Source organism: Trichosurus vulpecula, chromosome 3, assembly GCF_011100635.1.
Source record: "Trichosurus vulpecula isolate mTriVul1 chromosome 3, mTriVul1.pri, whole genome shotgun sequence".
NCBI classification, from domain to species: domain Eukaryota; kingdom Metazoa; phylum Chordata; class Mammalia; order Diprotodontia; family Phalangeridae; genus Trichosurus; species Trichosurus vulpecula.
The window spans coordinates 323,178,684-323,196,694 of NC_050575.1; the positions used below are offsets into that span (position 1 = coordinate 323,178,684).

At 34.9% G+C, this 18,011-nt stretch overlaps 1 protein-coding gene across 2 annotated transcripts in view; it reads right to left on the reverse strand.

Annotated features, from left to right (window-relative positions):
• The window catches only part of AFTPH (aftiphilin), a 104,177-nt gene that overhangs the window by 2,067 nt on the left and 84,099 nt on the right, over positions 1-18,011 (reverse strand). The window contains exons 7-9 of one of the 2 annotated variants that reach the window (XM_036749577.1): positions 14,748-14,808; positions 13,114-13,197; positions 9,461-9,584 (exon numbers count right to left, since the gene is read on the reverse strand). In XM_036749577.1, coding sequence (XP_036605472.1) covers positions 9,461-9,584; positions 13,114-13,197; positions 14,748-14,808 — 269 coding nt within the window. The remainder of the gene's footprint in view (positions 1-9,460; positions 9,585-13,113; positions 13,198-14,747; positions 14,809-18,011) is intronic. The other variant, XM_036749578.1, reaches the window with a different exon arrangement.

Here is an 18,011-nt window from a genome sequence, read left to right on the forward strand (position 1 = left end):
AATGAACGATAATCTTCCTTTGGTTGAAAAAGAAAATTGGGAGCCAACTAATTAGCTAATGGCTAATCAATTTCTTTCTGGCAAGTAGTTTCTTTTATTATTTCCTCCTTGAATCTGGGAGGAGGGAGAGATGAGGGCAGGAAAAGTATACATAAAACAAAAGTATTACAGGCCACCGCTTCACACCTAAACTTGATCTTTCTATATCACTTCATGTCTCCTTAATCCAAGATGAAATCAAAAGGCTTTGTAGGGTGACTAGAAAAGTCAACACCAGATTATTAGGGCCAAAAGGTGAAACAAAAGTGCAGCGTGTCTATTAGAACTGCCATCAGAGACACTGGGAACTATATCAGTAGATAAACTACTGAACTGAGCTTCCATTGCAGTGTGAAAAGGATGAAACTTATCCAACCTACCATTTTTTCTCAAAGCCCTCACTTTTAACAATTACTTGGGGGTGACTGGAAGTATTATATTTTAAGATACTAACTAAAAGCATATGGTTTATATTGTATGTGTTTAACCTGCAATCATTTTATATACTGACACGATACAAGGCTATTTAGAGAGACTAGTGAAAGAAAAGAACCCTTGAGAATTGGAAACAAAGTTGCATTGTTGTCTTTTTTCAAAGTCTTTGGCACTGGGCAGGTAGTGACCTAATTTTGGGTCTATTAACTCAGGTTCTCCAGGTATGGCACTTCCAAAATCTCTAGCTAAGACCTATCCTCAGGTTTTATTTTGTTTGGATTTTTTTTTTGGTTATTCTTTTTGAGAACAGAGGTCTTTTTTGCCATTTGAACTTTTAACTTTTCTTAATAACAAAAAATTTTAAGTATTTTATTTTAAATAAAATACTTAAATTTATTTTATTATAAAGTGATTTTATTATAAACTCTTGGGTTTTGAAATACCGTTTTTATATTTAAGAGTACTCTTATAGAAAACTATAAATGGAAGATCATTATGCCAGCAAAAATATAAATTAACACATATTTTGTTGCTCCCAAAGTGAGGAAAACAAGGTATTTATGTATATAACAAACATCACATAAATTCTTTATAGATCAATGTAAAAAATCTTCTCATCTAAAGTTAATACCACATATGCTTAATTCTCATTGTAAGGAGTCAATGTTTAATAAATGACAGCTGCCAATGATAGTTATGCTACTACTGTTAATGACTCTAAAGCCATTATATCTCTTCTTCAACAACTGATTCAAAACATAGATAAGAAGTATGTGTATGTGTGCACACACACATATGTATATATAATTCAACAGCTAAATTACAGCACAAACAAATGATCTTTTACTAAAACCAAAACTGAGAGTATAAAAAAACTTTAATTTTTAGACATTTAAAAGAAAAAGCAAGTTGACTCAAAGTGGAAAATCTCTCCAAATTTAAATCAACCTCTACAACAAATGCATCATTTAATTTAAAAGTCTAGTTAAAGTGGGGGTGGGAGAGAAAAATTCTAATGATGTGGGCAAGAAATCTATAATGAACAAGCTTTAACCAATTAACCTCTTTAAGTTACTGACTAATTGCCAGCATTCTACCAATACAAATAGGGGAAGAAAGGTTTGGGGATGTCAGGACCTGCTCCCTCAAATAAAAAAGACAGGGTGGTATTCTACATCCTCCAGGCCAGTAGAATTCCTTGTATGGTCATTGCTGCTCAACAAACCTGGCTCTCAAGTGAAAAGAAACAAATTCAAAGTGAACCAACACTACACAGTAAGATCTCTATGCTGTGGGAACCCCCCTCCTCCCCAAAAAAGGGCATTTAACTGATTTGAACATTAAACAACTGTTTCTTGATCAGCACCATGAGATTATAGAGCTTTTTGAATGACATGAGAACAGTCTGTAAGAAACACTCCATTCAAAAGAAGTATTTTCTTATAAGGCTTCCATGTGATAAAAATTCAGAATTTCAAGTATTTTGATCAATGCCATATTTCAGAAATTGATCCTGCTGAAATAAAGTAGATGCCCACAGAGGAATGGCTAAATAATGAATGAAATGAAATATTGCTGTATGTAATGGTAATTTAAATTTGAAGATCTTTCCCACCCATTAATAGGCCCACGTGACCTGCTTATGTCACAGGAAGCCCAAGTCACAGGTGGTGGGAGGAACAGGAAAGGGTGGAGCATGAAATGCTCAGGTCAGTTAGAGCTGAGGGAGAGAGCAGACATGTACTAGCTGTGCTGTGAGTGTGTTTATGGGAAGGCCCCAGCTGGGGGGAGGGAACGGTTTTGAGATGGAGTCATTCTCTGCTGTGATGATGTGTATTAATTTCTTTGCTGCTATGATGGATTGGACTTACTGGTTTTGGGATCTGGTTCTCTGCTGTCTGAATAAATGGTTTACTTCTGCTACCTTCTATATGGAGAGTCTCATATTTTGCGATACAGAACTACACAGGCATGTTTACAATTATCATCTACCTTGTGATTACTGCCTTGCTAGTACCCTGTACTATTAGGAAAAAATGACTATGAATACAGAGAAGCAGAGGAAGACTTATGACAGGTACAAAGTTAAAAAATATATAGACATGATTACAACAATAGAACAATTAAAATTAAATGTGAAATTATAACAACCAAGCTGGGTCCCAAAGAAGAAATGTGACAATTCATTTCCCTCTCTTCCTTGTGAAGGTGGGGGGGGATCTACTGTTGTGGAATACTGCATGCATTATCAGATTTGTTGATGCGTTGGTCAGTTCTGCTGAGAAACTATCTCCCCCCCATCCCACCTTTTTTCCTTTTTGTCCTTTACTATGAGGGATGACTATTTGGGGGGAGATGGACAGGGTGATTTTGGGCAATGAAAAGTGATAAAAAGAAGAGAAAAAATAAGAGCATAACAAATTCAAAGTAGCAAATGCTTTTTTTTTTATTGCAGCAACATGTTCGAGGACTGGTAATGACCACAGGCAGACAAAAGGACTAGACATACCTCTGCAAAGCAGGAAAAAGACAATGACCACAGACAGTAAGTAACACATTAAGGGATGAAAGGAGAACAATAGGTACTTCATGAAATTAAATAAAGACATACCAAGAGAAAAGAGAAAGGGCACTTCATTTGAAATCAGTAGCTCTAAGTCTGGAGAAGATGTGGCATCTTCTCAAGCTTCCACTCAGCTAGAATGCAAGAGCTGCCCAAGATAGTAAGAATTTATTTACCTTACCTAAATTTTACCTTACTTTAAAAAAAAAAAGATTTTCAATTAGGCAATCTCACATTTAAATGCACCTGTCAACAATCCTGGATCTGTAATATTGTACTTCAAATATATAGAGGATTCTATATTTATACGTTTCTGACTTGATAGAAGTCCCATACTCACAAGTAGCACCTGCCACAATGTTTCCACTGCCAAGAGAGCTTTGGAGATGTTTCTATTGTATTCTAAAAGAAACAATGCTCTCAATACTCTATGAACACTATGCACCCCGTACGTGGTCTTGTTTGTTAAGACCTACTTCCCCAAATGACTGGACGAATTATAGTAGTAGACCAACCTAAAATGGAATAGTATTGCTCTGTAAGAAATGATGAGACACTTTCTGAGAAACTTATAAAGACCTGTATGAACTTGATGTAGAGTGAAGTGAGCAGAAGCAGGAAAATAATTTAAAAACTATCAACACTGTACAGATAAACAACTCTGAATGACCTATGAACTCAGATCATAGAGACCAACTGTGATTTCCACGAACTGAGGATGAAGTACGTGCCACCTCTGGGGAGAGAGAGGATGGACCCAAAATGCATGTGAATATTTGTTGTGTTTGACAATTCAAATTTGTTACATGGGTTTTGTTTTCCTTGCTTTCTGGTTAACTGGGGAGGTGAGAGGGAAAAGGAAGTTAGGGATAAGCAAACAAATTTTTAAAATGCAAAGAGAACAGAAGGAAGACCATAAACAATCACAGACAAGGATAGCTTTGAAAGTTAAATGATGAATTTATTAAATACTTAAAAGGAAATGCAAAGTTGACATAAGAGAGATAGGGAGTTTCATATACAATCCTTTTCTTCTGTTTCAAAAGGTATATGAAAATGCTAATTTTATATGTTTCTTATTAAGTACAGAATAAAAACATGCAAAAAAAAAAAAAAGAAACTCATCTCCTAAACAATCTGGGAAGTTGAGTCCCTTTTGCAGGTGTATGATTTTAGGACTAGGGAAAGGGAGGAGGAGGAAAAAAGGGCTTCTTGCTGAAATGATGGCGGAGGAGTGTGGGGAGAGATGTATTCTTAGCATCCTGAAAGACAGATTCACAGGAAAAAAAAAAGCTATAATCACAGAATCCCTGAGTTGTAAAGGACCTACCTAAGAGGTCATTAGTCCAACCAATCTTTATTTAAATTTCTCCTATAACACATCAAAAATGTTGACATTCAACCTTTACAGGAAGACCTCCTGGGGAGGGAAAGGTGTGTAGGGAGAATCTTATTGTCAGCTCATTCTACTTTCGCATAATTCTAATTGTTAGGCAATTTTGTCCTAAGATCAAACCTAAAATTGCCTATCTATAACTTTCAATCCAATCCAACAAACATTTAGTGCCTGTTATGTGTTAGGTACAATGCTGGGTGCACTGACTATGAGATATTGGCAGATAAATACATGCACCATAATTTGAGGTCAGAGGGAGCACTCACAGTCATGGGGATTGGCATGGACTTCCTGTAGCAGATTCCAAATGAGGTGAAGGTGAGAAAGCCATATACTCCAGGAAGGTGACAGAGTTTGTGCAAAGGCACAGATGTAGGGGATGGGATGCCAAGCTATGGAAACAGGGAGGACGCCTGCAGGAGCCTGGCTGGGAACGCAGGGGTTTGAATGCAGTTGCTGGTTCTGGACAGCACGCAGAGCAGGTCTCACTTCTCTCCCATGCAGCAGTTCTTCAGACATCATTTTGGTCCCTCTCTCTGGGATGCTCTCCTACCCATCAATGTCCGTCCTTAGATGGGGTCTCAGTGTCTCCCTGGGTCTGGATCCTATGCTCCTTGATGTGTTCGCACTGCTGGCTCCCATGCGACTTGTAGTCTATGCTACTCCCCCAGCTTTTCTGGACAAACTGCTGTCTAGCCACGCCTCTTCCGCATTGTACTTAGTTTCCAAAAATCAACCTCACAAGTATAGGAGATTGTGTATTCAGATTAAATTTTATCTTATTAGATTTGGTCCATCTAACAACCTAGCCAGCCTGCATTTTTGGTTTGGGCTCATCATCCAGTGTAATGCTAACCTTCCCAGCGATGTCTTATCTGCAAATGTGATAAGCACTTCATCTATGCCTTTATCTGAGTCAGTAATAATGAGACAATATTCACATAGTTCTTTTAAAGGCTGGCAAACTACTCTCTCTCTCTCTCTCTCTCTCTCTCTCTCTCACACACACACACACTCTAATTTGCCCCTTATAAGCAACCTTGTTTTATTATTATTATTATTATTGTAGTTATTATTTATAAACCCATTGAACACAGCTTGGGGTCAAAATAAAGAGCATGAATAGTTTTAAAATTGTAGGAAAAATAGGAGCCATCTCTGGGACATCAGATATGCTAACAAATGCTTGCTGACTTGACCTTATGTTCACTCTATTTATTGATGGCAGGTTTTAAGCTTATTTGTTTATGGAACTTACTCAATGTGGACATATGTGTATAGAACCTTAACAATGTAATAATTTCATTACAGGTATGAGTAAAAAGGTTTGAAACAGTACTTCTCGTAATTCAATTCATTGGATTGGTGAAGATGACAGTAAAACACCCAAACATTTTTAGAGTGAGTTGAAAGGTAGCAAGTAGGAGCACACATGTCAAGCGGGCACGTAAGAATGACTTTAAAAAACATGTCACAGACCTGTTCTGGGCAGGCAATGCAGCAATCAGAAAGACAGATATTTTAAGGTAAAAGCTTTCAGCCAACTTTAAGTCTAAGGCAGAGCTTGAAAATAAAATTCTGTAAAAACCAGTTCTGGAAATCAAACAACCCCCTCCCACATGGACACTGTGGAAATGACTGCTACCTGATCCTATGTGGCCACCAACCACTATCATCAGAGCATTCTCAGTTACGATAAATGACCATGTCCACATATCCAAGAGTATATATGAAAATTAATAAGTGGTATTATTTGAGATCCCCCAGGGTGCGTGGCACCAAACTCTAGCAGTCCTAAGACAGATAGATTCCTAGGTTTGTAAGTAAATAACTTTGAGATTATTTCTGTGATTGAGGTAGGGACATTACAGAATTACATAGTATGATTGAGGGTTGTAATTGTATAGCAGAGTCCACTTAAATCTTGGATAATATCAGACTAAAATAACCTATTACACTAGCATCAATATTGTTTTCTTCCTTTTCTCTCTTCAAAAAATGTTTCAGTGAATGCAGGTGCTGAACCAATATGAAGATCATGGGCAATTTTTAAAAAAATTATAGAAAAATAGGAGTATCTTTGATGAAGGTTAATGTTTGAGAATTTTGGTCAACTTTTTCATAACAGAGAACACTTGAATAAGTGAACATCTGTACTCTCAGCCTTCTTTTCCATTAGATATAAAAAAAGTACTAACCTGTTTATGTACAAAATGGACCATATTCAGGAGTATACTTATAATCACTGCCTACTTTAGAGTTAAAAGGCTTAGGTTATTCCTTCCAAAAACCTCAGCTAGGCGTAGACATTTCTAATTTTATATGATAACTAGTTCTATGTAGAAAAAAAGTTAGCATATTGATCTTTGACTCATGTAGCTAATGCCTCTTTAGGGATAATGTCTCTAATATTCATATGAAATTTCTAAATAAATTACTTTCATTGAGGCTAATGAAACCTTTCAAATCTCTAAGCTTACTGTCAATGCATCTCCCATTAATCTTTCTGCCTCTTTCCCAATCTACCCTGCTTGCTGAGGTAAGTCCTTTAGCCATACTTAATTAAATCCTACACTTAATTGTAGGATTTAATAGTAGAGGTCTGTGGGAGGTTGTAAAGAAAATGTGAAATTCTCCACTTGATTCTTTAACAAAAAATGGTTATATTTACATAAATAAAGTTTCTAACGCTATTTGATTAAGGTTATTTTTTCCTCTGTCCTTTAATTTCAAGGATGATTAATAACCAGAATAGAGTTTGGGGATAAGTGAAAACTTAAGGTGTAAAATTACCCAAGCACCTTTCCTTAAACTTGCTTGGCTATGGACCAAACAGGCTACATTTTTTTTTTATCATTGATTTAAAATAAAAATATTTTCTTTCAGGCATCATTTGTTCCAGTCAACATATAAACTACTGGTCTATTTCAGCTAGACTGTCTTCCCTGTATGAGAGACACAGTGCTTACTCTTCTCACCTTAGGCACTTCTGAGCTAGGTGACCCTGGGCAAGTCACATAACCTCTCTCCCTCAGCTTCCTCAACTATAAAATGAAGGGAATGAATCTGATGGACTCTAAGGTCAATTTCAACTCTAAATCTTGAGTCTATAATTGTTTCCTAAACTGTAAAACAGGGTTAATAATACCTGTAGTACCTATCTCATAGGGTTGTCCTGAGGCTCAAATGAGAAGAAATTAATTTATTAGACTGTTTTGCAAAACTTAAAATGCCATAAAAATGTCAGATATCATTATTCACTTAACCTACTTCTGGCAAATAAATGAGGGAGCTGGACACCGTCATTTTGTACTGTGTTTCTATAGTGGGCTTGAATTTATCCTGAACCATCTATATTTTCCTGCCTGGGTTCCCATTGTGATCCGGTTGTGGTGGCTTGGGGTAACCTCATTTGACCATTTAAATTTCCAACTTTAATTTACTTATGTGGTTTGCAACCAATAATTTAATTTCTCAGACATGGAAATATTGGGCTATCAAAATTTTGGGGTTTTTTGTTTGTTTAGGTAAGAAGTTCATTATATGCTAAAGAACTCAATACAGCTATAAAAACGACCATAGGAAACACCCTAAAACTTTTTGCCAACTCAATCCGAAAATATCCTATAGAATGGGAAAATATGAAAGGAAGTTCTTAAAGTGATAAGGTTTGGAAAGTTTTCTAGTATACAGAACTGTTCTGCAGCTATTTTGAAGAGCTAAAATAAGGCAAGTCAATCATGAGGTTTAGAGCTCCTCCTAATGGTTCAAAGAATAAACTTTCATTGCTGGCAACTTCAAAATTTTCCAAAATAATTAGGAAAAGAGTATCAAACTAAAATTATAATAAGGAAGGAATTATTTGGGAAAAATGAACAATTAAAAGATATTCTACAAGCCTCAAAAAATCCAGTTTCATTTCATACAGAGTTTTATTAATTCTACATACTCCCCTTAAACATTCTGCCAAAGAGCACAATAAAAAATGGTTATTAGTTTAACAGAGAATCTGGGGGAAAACAATATGTAGATTGGGATTTGATATGTAGGTAGAATGTATTCATTCAAGAACAGTAGCACCAATTCTTGATAAGAAGGGTGCACAAAAGATAGTAGGTAAATATTTCTCTTTGAATAACGTTGATGAATCACTAATCTTTTGTAGCAGTTGGTATAAGAATTAAAAATAATTATTCTTGCAGTAGTACTTCCTTTCATTGACAGATAACTTCCTTAATATTGGTTTAAGTACTAATATAAAATGATTGCTACCTTGTTGAAGAAGTTTTTGAGCTGCCATAGAAACCTCAATGTATGGTTTAAAGGACCCACAAAGTGCTTTAAAGTGACTTTAGTAGATACTCTTCCAGTGTCCTGCTTTTTCTAAAATCCATGACCCTCAGAGTTTCCATGAAGTCAAGGGAAAAAATTTCCCCTTGCCAAAATCCACTGGGTTTCAAAACAGCATATTCTGCAAGTAGCTATTAAAGCTGGTTGTCATTTTACTTGTTTCAGTCAGGTAGAAGGGATACAAGGGCAAAATCCAGGTGAATTTGGGGGCACACAAACAGGTATGGAAAATAGCATTTCCATGTCTAGTTTAACACATAGCATTTAGCTGGGTGGGTTTAGGGAGCTGGGAGAGCAACTAATTTCCAAATTTGGAGAAGTCAGTACTGACAAGTTTCAAAGAAGTCCACAAATATTAGTCAAATGACCTGATTATAATCTCTTTCATTCCCTTATAAAAAGAGATTATTATCATTTGACTAGATTATAAGTGACTTCTTGAAGAGATTTATTTAATATTCCTAACCCATAGAATTTATTATATTGTCACCTACTAATTTTCATACAAGCTGTATCTTAAAATAGTAATTAGGTTTTTTAAAACAATGGACACTTCACATGTCTTTTCATCTCAGGTTTCCTTTGCTTAACATGGAACCTAAATAACTGGTTAATACTTATGATTTGCAATAAACAATCCTTATCTTCAAGAGGTTTAGTTGGTTATTGCAACTTACCTGGTAGATGTACTTGTCTTCTCTACTGTGGACATGAGTCTCGCAAATGCATCAGTCACTTTTATGCTTGAGCTGGTGGTTTCCAATTTTGAAGTTGTCAACTCATACAACTCTGGATCCACACCTTATAGTATAAAATGACAGTCAGCGATGGTAGGATGCAAATGTGCCAATCAGCCACAATTCAAGATGCAAAAGGATTAATTCTGTAAACATCTGAGTAATTTACAATCACCACAAATTATTTTCAGAATAATATACTATTACATTTCTCATTATAACTTTTATTCTTAATGCAAGAAATTATACTTTTGTGCAGATTTGGGTACAAAAGATTTTTATTAGAGTAGTTTAAAAATTACTGATTGGTAGGCCAATTCTGATTTGGAATTATAAAAGAGATGTCCCCAAATTTTTAATACCCTAGATATGATTTATAATACACAATATAAAGCTAATATTTTCTTAAATCTTTTCTTCAGGAGGTGGGGAAGAATGGACAGAACTCAAACCTCAACTTACAGCATCAGATTTAGAAACTATAATGTTTATTTAGATCTAAGTAAGCTGAACTCATGTTCAGGGAAATAATTTTAGTTGTTTACATTAGAATGTGACCTCACTGATGGGAAAGTAGATATTTTTGTGCACTTAGCATAGTGTCCTGGAACACAGAAGGTGCTTAATAACTGCTTACTGATAAATTTGATTAAAAGAGATACTGAATATTATGGTCTGACAGTAAATAATGATCCCTAAAAAGGGGTTATTGAGAAAAAACAATTGCTAGCTAATGTTGGTAGCATTCAGAATTGCTCTTTAGTTAACAACAGGCAAAGGTGAAATAATCTCCACAGAAATACCCTCTGCTTTAGTAACTGCTGCTAGTGCATTTAATTTGTCTTGGTTGTAAGTCGTGGCAATAATTTTTGAAACTATGATTAAATGATAATAATTAAAAGATATTTTTTCCTTGGGACAATCTGAAAATGTCTTTGTCTTTCTTACTCATTCATAAATCACTGTGTTAATATCACATGCATTTTGCATTCCCAAATTATAAGCCAGTCCCTTTTTACTGAACAAGGTAACTGAAAACCAGGAATTACATTGTATTAAGTCTACTTTTTACTATAGCTCAGCAGAGTTTTAAAAACAGATCTCAGATGTTCACAGAACCCAAACAAGCAAAAGCAGCAAGCCCCACAGTTTCCACTTCTAATAAGGGAGGAAGGCTATAGAAAATGCAAGAACTCTCACTAGTTCTTGGGATGCCATTAAGGTATATGGCATATTATTTCAAAATACATTGTAGATCTATTCTCATAGACTTCTGTATTTATCTAGGGTTACAGTTAGAATGTTAAAATTATGGATTTAAGAGACAAGTTAGAAAAAGAAAATTTTCTTTTTAAAGGCTGAATTCTGAGGTTACTTTGGAATCTAAGTTAATGTTCAATGCAGCATGCTGCTGTTCTATGGAAAAAACAGATTCTGACTGGAAACACAAAGGTGTGAGAGAGAGCTTGGCTGAGTTTGACAGGTTTAATAAAACACCGGCTGCTTTACTGTCAAACAGTTAGTAAAACAGGAGATTTTTAAAAAATAGTATTATTATTTCTCCAAACACAGTAGAACTACAATATAGATATAAATGGAGAATAACTTTGACAGAACCTTAATGAGGTCTGTAAATAACTCAAGTTAGCCCACCAAATTCTATGCCAACCTCCTAAATAAGTCTTACATACAAATAATAATTGCAAGCTAAGACAATATGACTTTCCCAGAAACAAGTAGGAAAAAAATGCAAGCAAGTGGTGAAATGACCTACCAAGGAAGGTGCTTATTTATAACTGTTGCTTGATGATAACTTTTGAACAAAAACCCAAACAGCAATAAAATAAGCCAAAACAGGATTTAGAGTAATCAAATTCATAGAGCAGCTAGCGTATTTATGAGAATACTGAAAGAAGTATAAAAATAGGTAAAAAGTAATGTATGCTATGTTAATTGTGCTAAAATGCACTTCTCTTATTACAGCTATGAGACTGTTAAGCCTGCCCTCCAGGATGTTCTTTTGGTTCTCAGCACTGGACATTAAGCTGGATTATCAGGTCACTTCTGCATCTCTTTATGAATTCCTGTTATATGTGCTCCTATGGATGACTGGATTTCTTTTAAATAAGAGTTTGGATTATAATTAAATTTTAAAAAAGACTGTTAGGAATTCAAAAGAAAAAAATAGTGAGCTCATTTCATCCCAAGGAAGCTGTATGAGTTGTTGCAGCTTTCCCTGGTAATCAATGAAACTAAACGCATGATTGTTGGTTCATCGGGTGTCCTCCAATGGCTCACTTATACATCCTGGCAAGTCCACGGAAGCAATGCATTTAGAAGTAATTCAAATGAAAGATAAATCATTTTGAAACAAATACTGTGTTGGTTTTCACAAGCTTGCAAAATCTTAAAAGCAAATGAAAACAGTAATCAATCACCTGGATTCCACAGTATGGTCATTGTACCAATTGGCAGCAATAAGGTTCCACTAATGAATGAGCAGATCTTGGGGGCCAGGAAAAACATGGGCTCTCACCTCAGCCACCTATTTCCTAGAACTTCCTCTTGATTGGGGAAGTGGAGTGGTAGTGGTGTCAGTTCTTAAGCATTGCTTTTGGGGCAGGACAAAATTAAAATATGTCTAAGGGCTGGGGTGGCTAGGAGAGGGGTATCAAAAGGGGTCAAGGGTAACCCTCTACCATAGGCCTGGGTCACCAATGCTGCCCTGTGACCAGTTGGTAGAACAACCAGACCACAAGTTGAGGTAACAGAAACTCAGTGAAAACTATCTTAAAGAAAATGTAACCATAAAAACATCGTTACAATGTTCATCTTTTATTTAGTTAGAAAATGACAAAATACATTAGTCCTTTTGGTCAATGGACTGAACTTCAGCAGGGCTGAACATTCCTTTTACAGGCATTTTCCAATGTATTTTCTTGGTTTTTAGCTTTTCATGTCCCATAGGCAACTGTCTTTCTACTATTTTGAGATAACACTTTTCTTTGGAGGTAACAACATACCTGCCATTTAAGAAAAAACTACATAAAAACTAGAATAGAGATCTGTGTGTCAATTATATAACTAAACAACAGGCTCCAATATTTTGGAACCTAATTCTACATTAGCAGCACCAAAGTACATGTAATTATCTGAATGCCGGAATTTGCAATAACACTGTAATCACGCACTACAATGTAAAAGTTGCATATGCGATTGTACTTAGATTTTTTTAAATGGCTTTATAGAATGTGCTTTAAAAATCAGTATACAAAGTCTCACATCTTTCATACATGGAATGTGGGAAATCTTTAACATACTGAGTCACTAAGATGATTAAAATTTTCATTCCTAAAAGCTACCTTCAGCCTTATAACATTACACTTTGCCCTTAAAAATATTTCAAATTATGTTATTTGTAGCTTGGTGTACTGCAAAATAACAGAAGACAGATGAAAGAAAAAAAAGCATTAGAAAGACATTATAGAAGAATACGATCAAATTATATTCCTTGCTTATAGGAAAGTCAAGCGCCATGACCATGCTATTAGTAACAAGTTAGATCATAGTTGTGGTTTTAACACTCTGCTGACCTGGGATGGTGGTGGTGCTGCTAGAGCCACTGTCATCCACGGGCCCAAAGAAATCAAGGTTCAGGAGAGTGGAACCTCCACTAGCTTGGAATTCAGTGACCGTGGTGGTAGGCAGCCATACAGAAGGTAAGCCAAGGGAGGAGGGGTTATGTGTAAAAAGGGGTAAGACACACACTTGAACATGCAAGTTATAATTAGTACTCATTATACAATTTAAAAATCAACATGAAAACAACGCTTACAGAATTAGTTTGTTATATCTAAAGACAATAACAACTTAAATCAATGTACATTTTCTCATGTACAATGCAAGTAATTAAACACTAGTAACTTCATAGTTAGAAAAGAAGAGATTTATTTCAATAAAAACCTGGAGCCATATCAGAAAGATCCAGGTAAATCTGCCTGTTAAAGGGAAACAATACTGTAATTTCAGTCCATCAAAAATTCATCATTGTACATTCCCAAACCAGTCTTCCAAGTCAGTAATGCTGGTTCATAATTAGTGACTTAAAAATTTGACAAATTTATCTGTCAGTTTCAGGCTACAGAGCAACATGGTGACTCAGTTTAGAATATTCTATGTGGTCCTGGATGCCACAATTGCCCTACCCTATTATGTGCAACTTCAAGTTGTACTGTTCCCCTTTAACTCTGAAACAGTGATCAGAAAGGAGGTACATTTTTAAAGAAGTTGTTTGTTAAAAGAAAGCATGATGATTTGACTGAAGTAATAAGACACTGGACAACAGCAAAAAGGTCCATCCAGGCTTTCCTTCATCACTAAAGTATCCAATCTGCTATAGTCTAGGTATCCTTGCACCACTACTGTCCTATCATAAGGGACCATGAAAGAGTGAAAAGTTTTGGCCAATGTTTAAACAACTATAATAAAGAGTCATTATTTTTATTGTAACCTGTTTTGCTAAGAAAAAAGAAAATCTCCTTTAACTTTCTATGTTTTTTATCTTTCAACCCTCTAAATTATAGGGATAACTTGTGTCCCTTGCCAGAATTTTTAAAAACCATAAGTGATACCAGTTACATGGGCAAAATTAGAATTGCTGGCATTCATTACCTATTAATAATTTTGAACACTGAAATGAACTGAATTTAGAAAACAACCATCAAATCACATTTTCCATTTTAATACTGGTGTTCTATAAAATATATCTGAAAACTGTTGAGTCAAAAAATATGCATCATTTGCAAACTGCTTTTGGTTAAACAATTGTGCTTTGAAACACCTTTATTCACTATATTTTGTATCCATAAAACCCCCATAAAATGAAGTTCTTCAGGAAAATACTTTTCCCAAGTTAAATATTTCAAGCTAAAATACTACTTATAGCTACTTAGAGAATGATCAGAATTACCTAAGCTTTTAACGTTCTACTTATAGTAATTAAAATAAAATTTCATCTAGTTCTCACTAAGTACATTGTGATATTATATCATGAATATTAATGGCTGCTTTTCTGGGGGGGAACTACCAATCAGAAGGAAAGCCTGAATTTCCAAAGATAAGAATAAAAAAATATGTCTTTAAAAAAATCAGCAGAGAGAAGTTTGTCTGAACTTTGTAGCTTTCTTAACTCTAGCTCTTGTGCTAGAGGCTCTACGGAGAGACGTACCATCTAAAGGGTTAGTAAGGCCACTGCTACTCCAGTCAAACTGGACAGGTGGTAGAGATTCCTAGAGTTGGAAACCAAAAAAAAAAAAATAAAAATTTGTCAATCCAGATTACAGCAGTGTAAGATACTTAAAATAAAGTTTGTTTTATCAAAATAGCATAAAAAGGTTAGAATTTCCCACAAAACTTCATTTTACTAGATGAATAATTTTGGATTGATCTTAAGTCAGATAATAATGTTCTAAACCAAGCTTTAAATTTCTTGTTAAATGGCGATAAATGGATAAAAATTTCTAGTGAAGGACTTCTTTTCATTAAAGGTTAAATTTAATCGGTACCCATGAATTATGCCTAGTAAATGTATACTGTAAAACATTAAAACATAGTCCAATAATCAGTTGCTATATGACCTCGGGCAAGTCATTCATCCTCTATGATCCTTTGTTTCCTCATCTATATACAATGAATTGGTTGAAAGATAATTTTTCTACTTCAAATTTCACATTTTTACTTTTCCCTTAAGGAAGGTTTTTAAGACAAAGGTGCAAAATTATGCAATTATACACAGGAACTTAAAATTTTTTAGAGTGCTTAACTTCCAATATTTACCTTTTATTATACTTCCTAGTGGGAGAAAAAGAAACCTCAAAATAGAGTTACTAATTGTACAATAATCTTTCCTTTTCAAAAATGTGGTACCTCAACAGAACTTGTACTAATCTATAATTTTAAGGAAGCTAAATCTATTTTGTGAATTTAGAACATTCTCTGATTTTATAAAAATTAATCAAGGATTCTGTTCTAAAAATAGAAAAAGTTACATATCAGATTTTAGCACCTATACTTTTAAGTGATGTATATCAAAGACAACATTTAGAAATGAAAGTATTTCTCCAAATTTCCTGAACAACCTCTAATTTTGAATTTCTTAACTTCCTTAAAACATCCCTAACTAAATTGCAGAAATATTACAACAAGATAGCAGGGTGAAATACAAGCAGAAATGAGACATAAAATGGGTGTCAAGGAACAACAAAAAGATGCTATATAAGTATAGCTGGAATAAAAAATTAGGAGAGAAGTTGACAATCTGAAGTTCATGTGAACTGGTAGAATGAGCTTTGTTTCTCACTTTAGTGAAAGAAAATTCCTAGACAGAAAATTTCCTATAAATGTTTTAATAATAATATAACAACAATAGCTATCCTTTATACAGTACTTTCAGGTTTGCAAAAGCACTTTACAAATATTCCACTCGATCATCACAACAACCTGGGGCAGGGAGAGGGGTACTATTATTATCCCCATTTGACAGATGAGAAACCTGAGGCAGAGGTTAAATGACTTACCCAGGGTCATGTAGCTATTAAGTGTTTGAGGCTGCAACTGAACTCCTGACTCCAGGTCTAGCACTCTCTCTACTACGTCACCTAGCTGCCTCATAGAATAGATATCAAGACTACAAATTCTTCCATGACAGGGACCAGGCATTGTAATTCTTTTTCACACTTGCAATGTTTTATTTTTATACATATACATGTTTTATATTAATACATCTCAGTATATACCAATATCATTATATGTATATATATTGTGCATATATATATATATATATACTTATGCACATATGTATATAATTTATTAAGTGCTTACTCATAAAGTCTCGTTAACTAACATCAAATCTGTGGTCCCAGGTATTATTATGCAATTCCCTGGATAATTCATAATATTATTATGTATGCCAATCAACAGTGCTTAGTCAGGCAGCAATGTTAACAGAAATGAAAAAAGCACTACCACTGAAAATTCTGTAATTTTTAAAAAAGCCTACTTGTCTCACGTTATCAGTTTTATAAAGTCTTTAAGTCATCTAAAAACAAAACCAAAGCATTCAATGAACCTCCTATTATTCGGACACGTAATTTAGACTGTATGCATGCATCCCATTCAATTTAAAAATTAGTTTTAAAAATCATTAAGTCACATTCAGTATCTTATGACAAGTCAAAAACTGTGTATAAGGGATGCCACCTCATCCAGTGTTGGTAAGTGTAGTACAAAGAACACTGGATTTGGCAGAAGGCCTAGGTGTGGACCCTGATTCTGACACTTATTAGCTATATGAATATAGGTAAATTTTAAAATTGCCCTGAGCCTCTGTTTCCTCACCTACAAAATGGGGATATAAATACTTATACTAATTTCACAGAGCTGTTGAAAGGAAAGCATTCTGCTTAAAGTAACGGAAATGTGTTACCATCCAGATGAAAGGTTAAAAAAAAACTTCAGTCATCTAATTGCCTTAGCTATATTATGCTAAACATCTAGATATTAGAAAGCAATGAATGACTGGCTAAATTTTTTAGTTTTTCATCCAGATTTTTGCTCTCATGTAGACACAGCCAAAGTTGCCAATAACAATGGTATGATGTAAGCACCAAAAAATGCATCTACATAAGAGTCATGAACAAGATGAACAAAGGGACTCCTTAGCAATTGCTTTGATAGTTAAGTACAGGTACAGGTAAAGCAAAAAGAGAATTACAACATTACAACAGAAATTTAAGGAATGTGACACAGTTAATGCTCTGAGTGTATTCTAAGAAAGATGCATTTGTTTATAGTAAAAGTAATCACAGGATGGTGGTTGGGAGACATGGATTTCAGCCATGGTTTTATCACTAACAATCTGTACATTCTCCTGTGAATTTGGGTAACGATGTGATGATGCAGGCTAAAAGGCAAAGACAGCTACCATTAGCAGGGGGTTCTGTAAAGAAGGGGTAGCGTGTACAGCCTACTTACACTACACTGTACATTCACTACTACTGTCTGAAATACGGGCTTCACCACGATCGGCAGACATTTCTAGTAAGAGGTTGTTCCCTGCTTGTGTCCATACACTGTCTTCTCAAATGAAATTGCTGGAAGCACCAGAAAGTTATGTCTTAGGAAAAAAAATGACTGACAAACTGTTGTTGATTTTTATCAGATTCAGTCAAAGAGAGTGGCCATGAGTTTTAGGAGTTTAAGTCAATGTGGAATGTCTCAGTGGAAGAAATAAAGAAGTTACCCAAATCTGAATGGGAAAAGATCTTTAATCTCAGAACATAAACCATAGTTACATGATTAAACTCAGTCAAGTCTGAAAGTTACTCAATCAGAGGACTGTAGATTTAGAGCTGAAAAGACCTGAAGTTCACTGAATCCAACCTCTTCATTTTATACTAAGAACCTGAGGCCCAGACAGGTCATCCCACAGAGG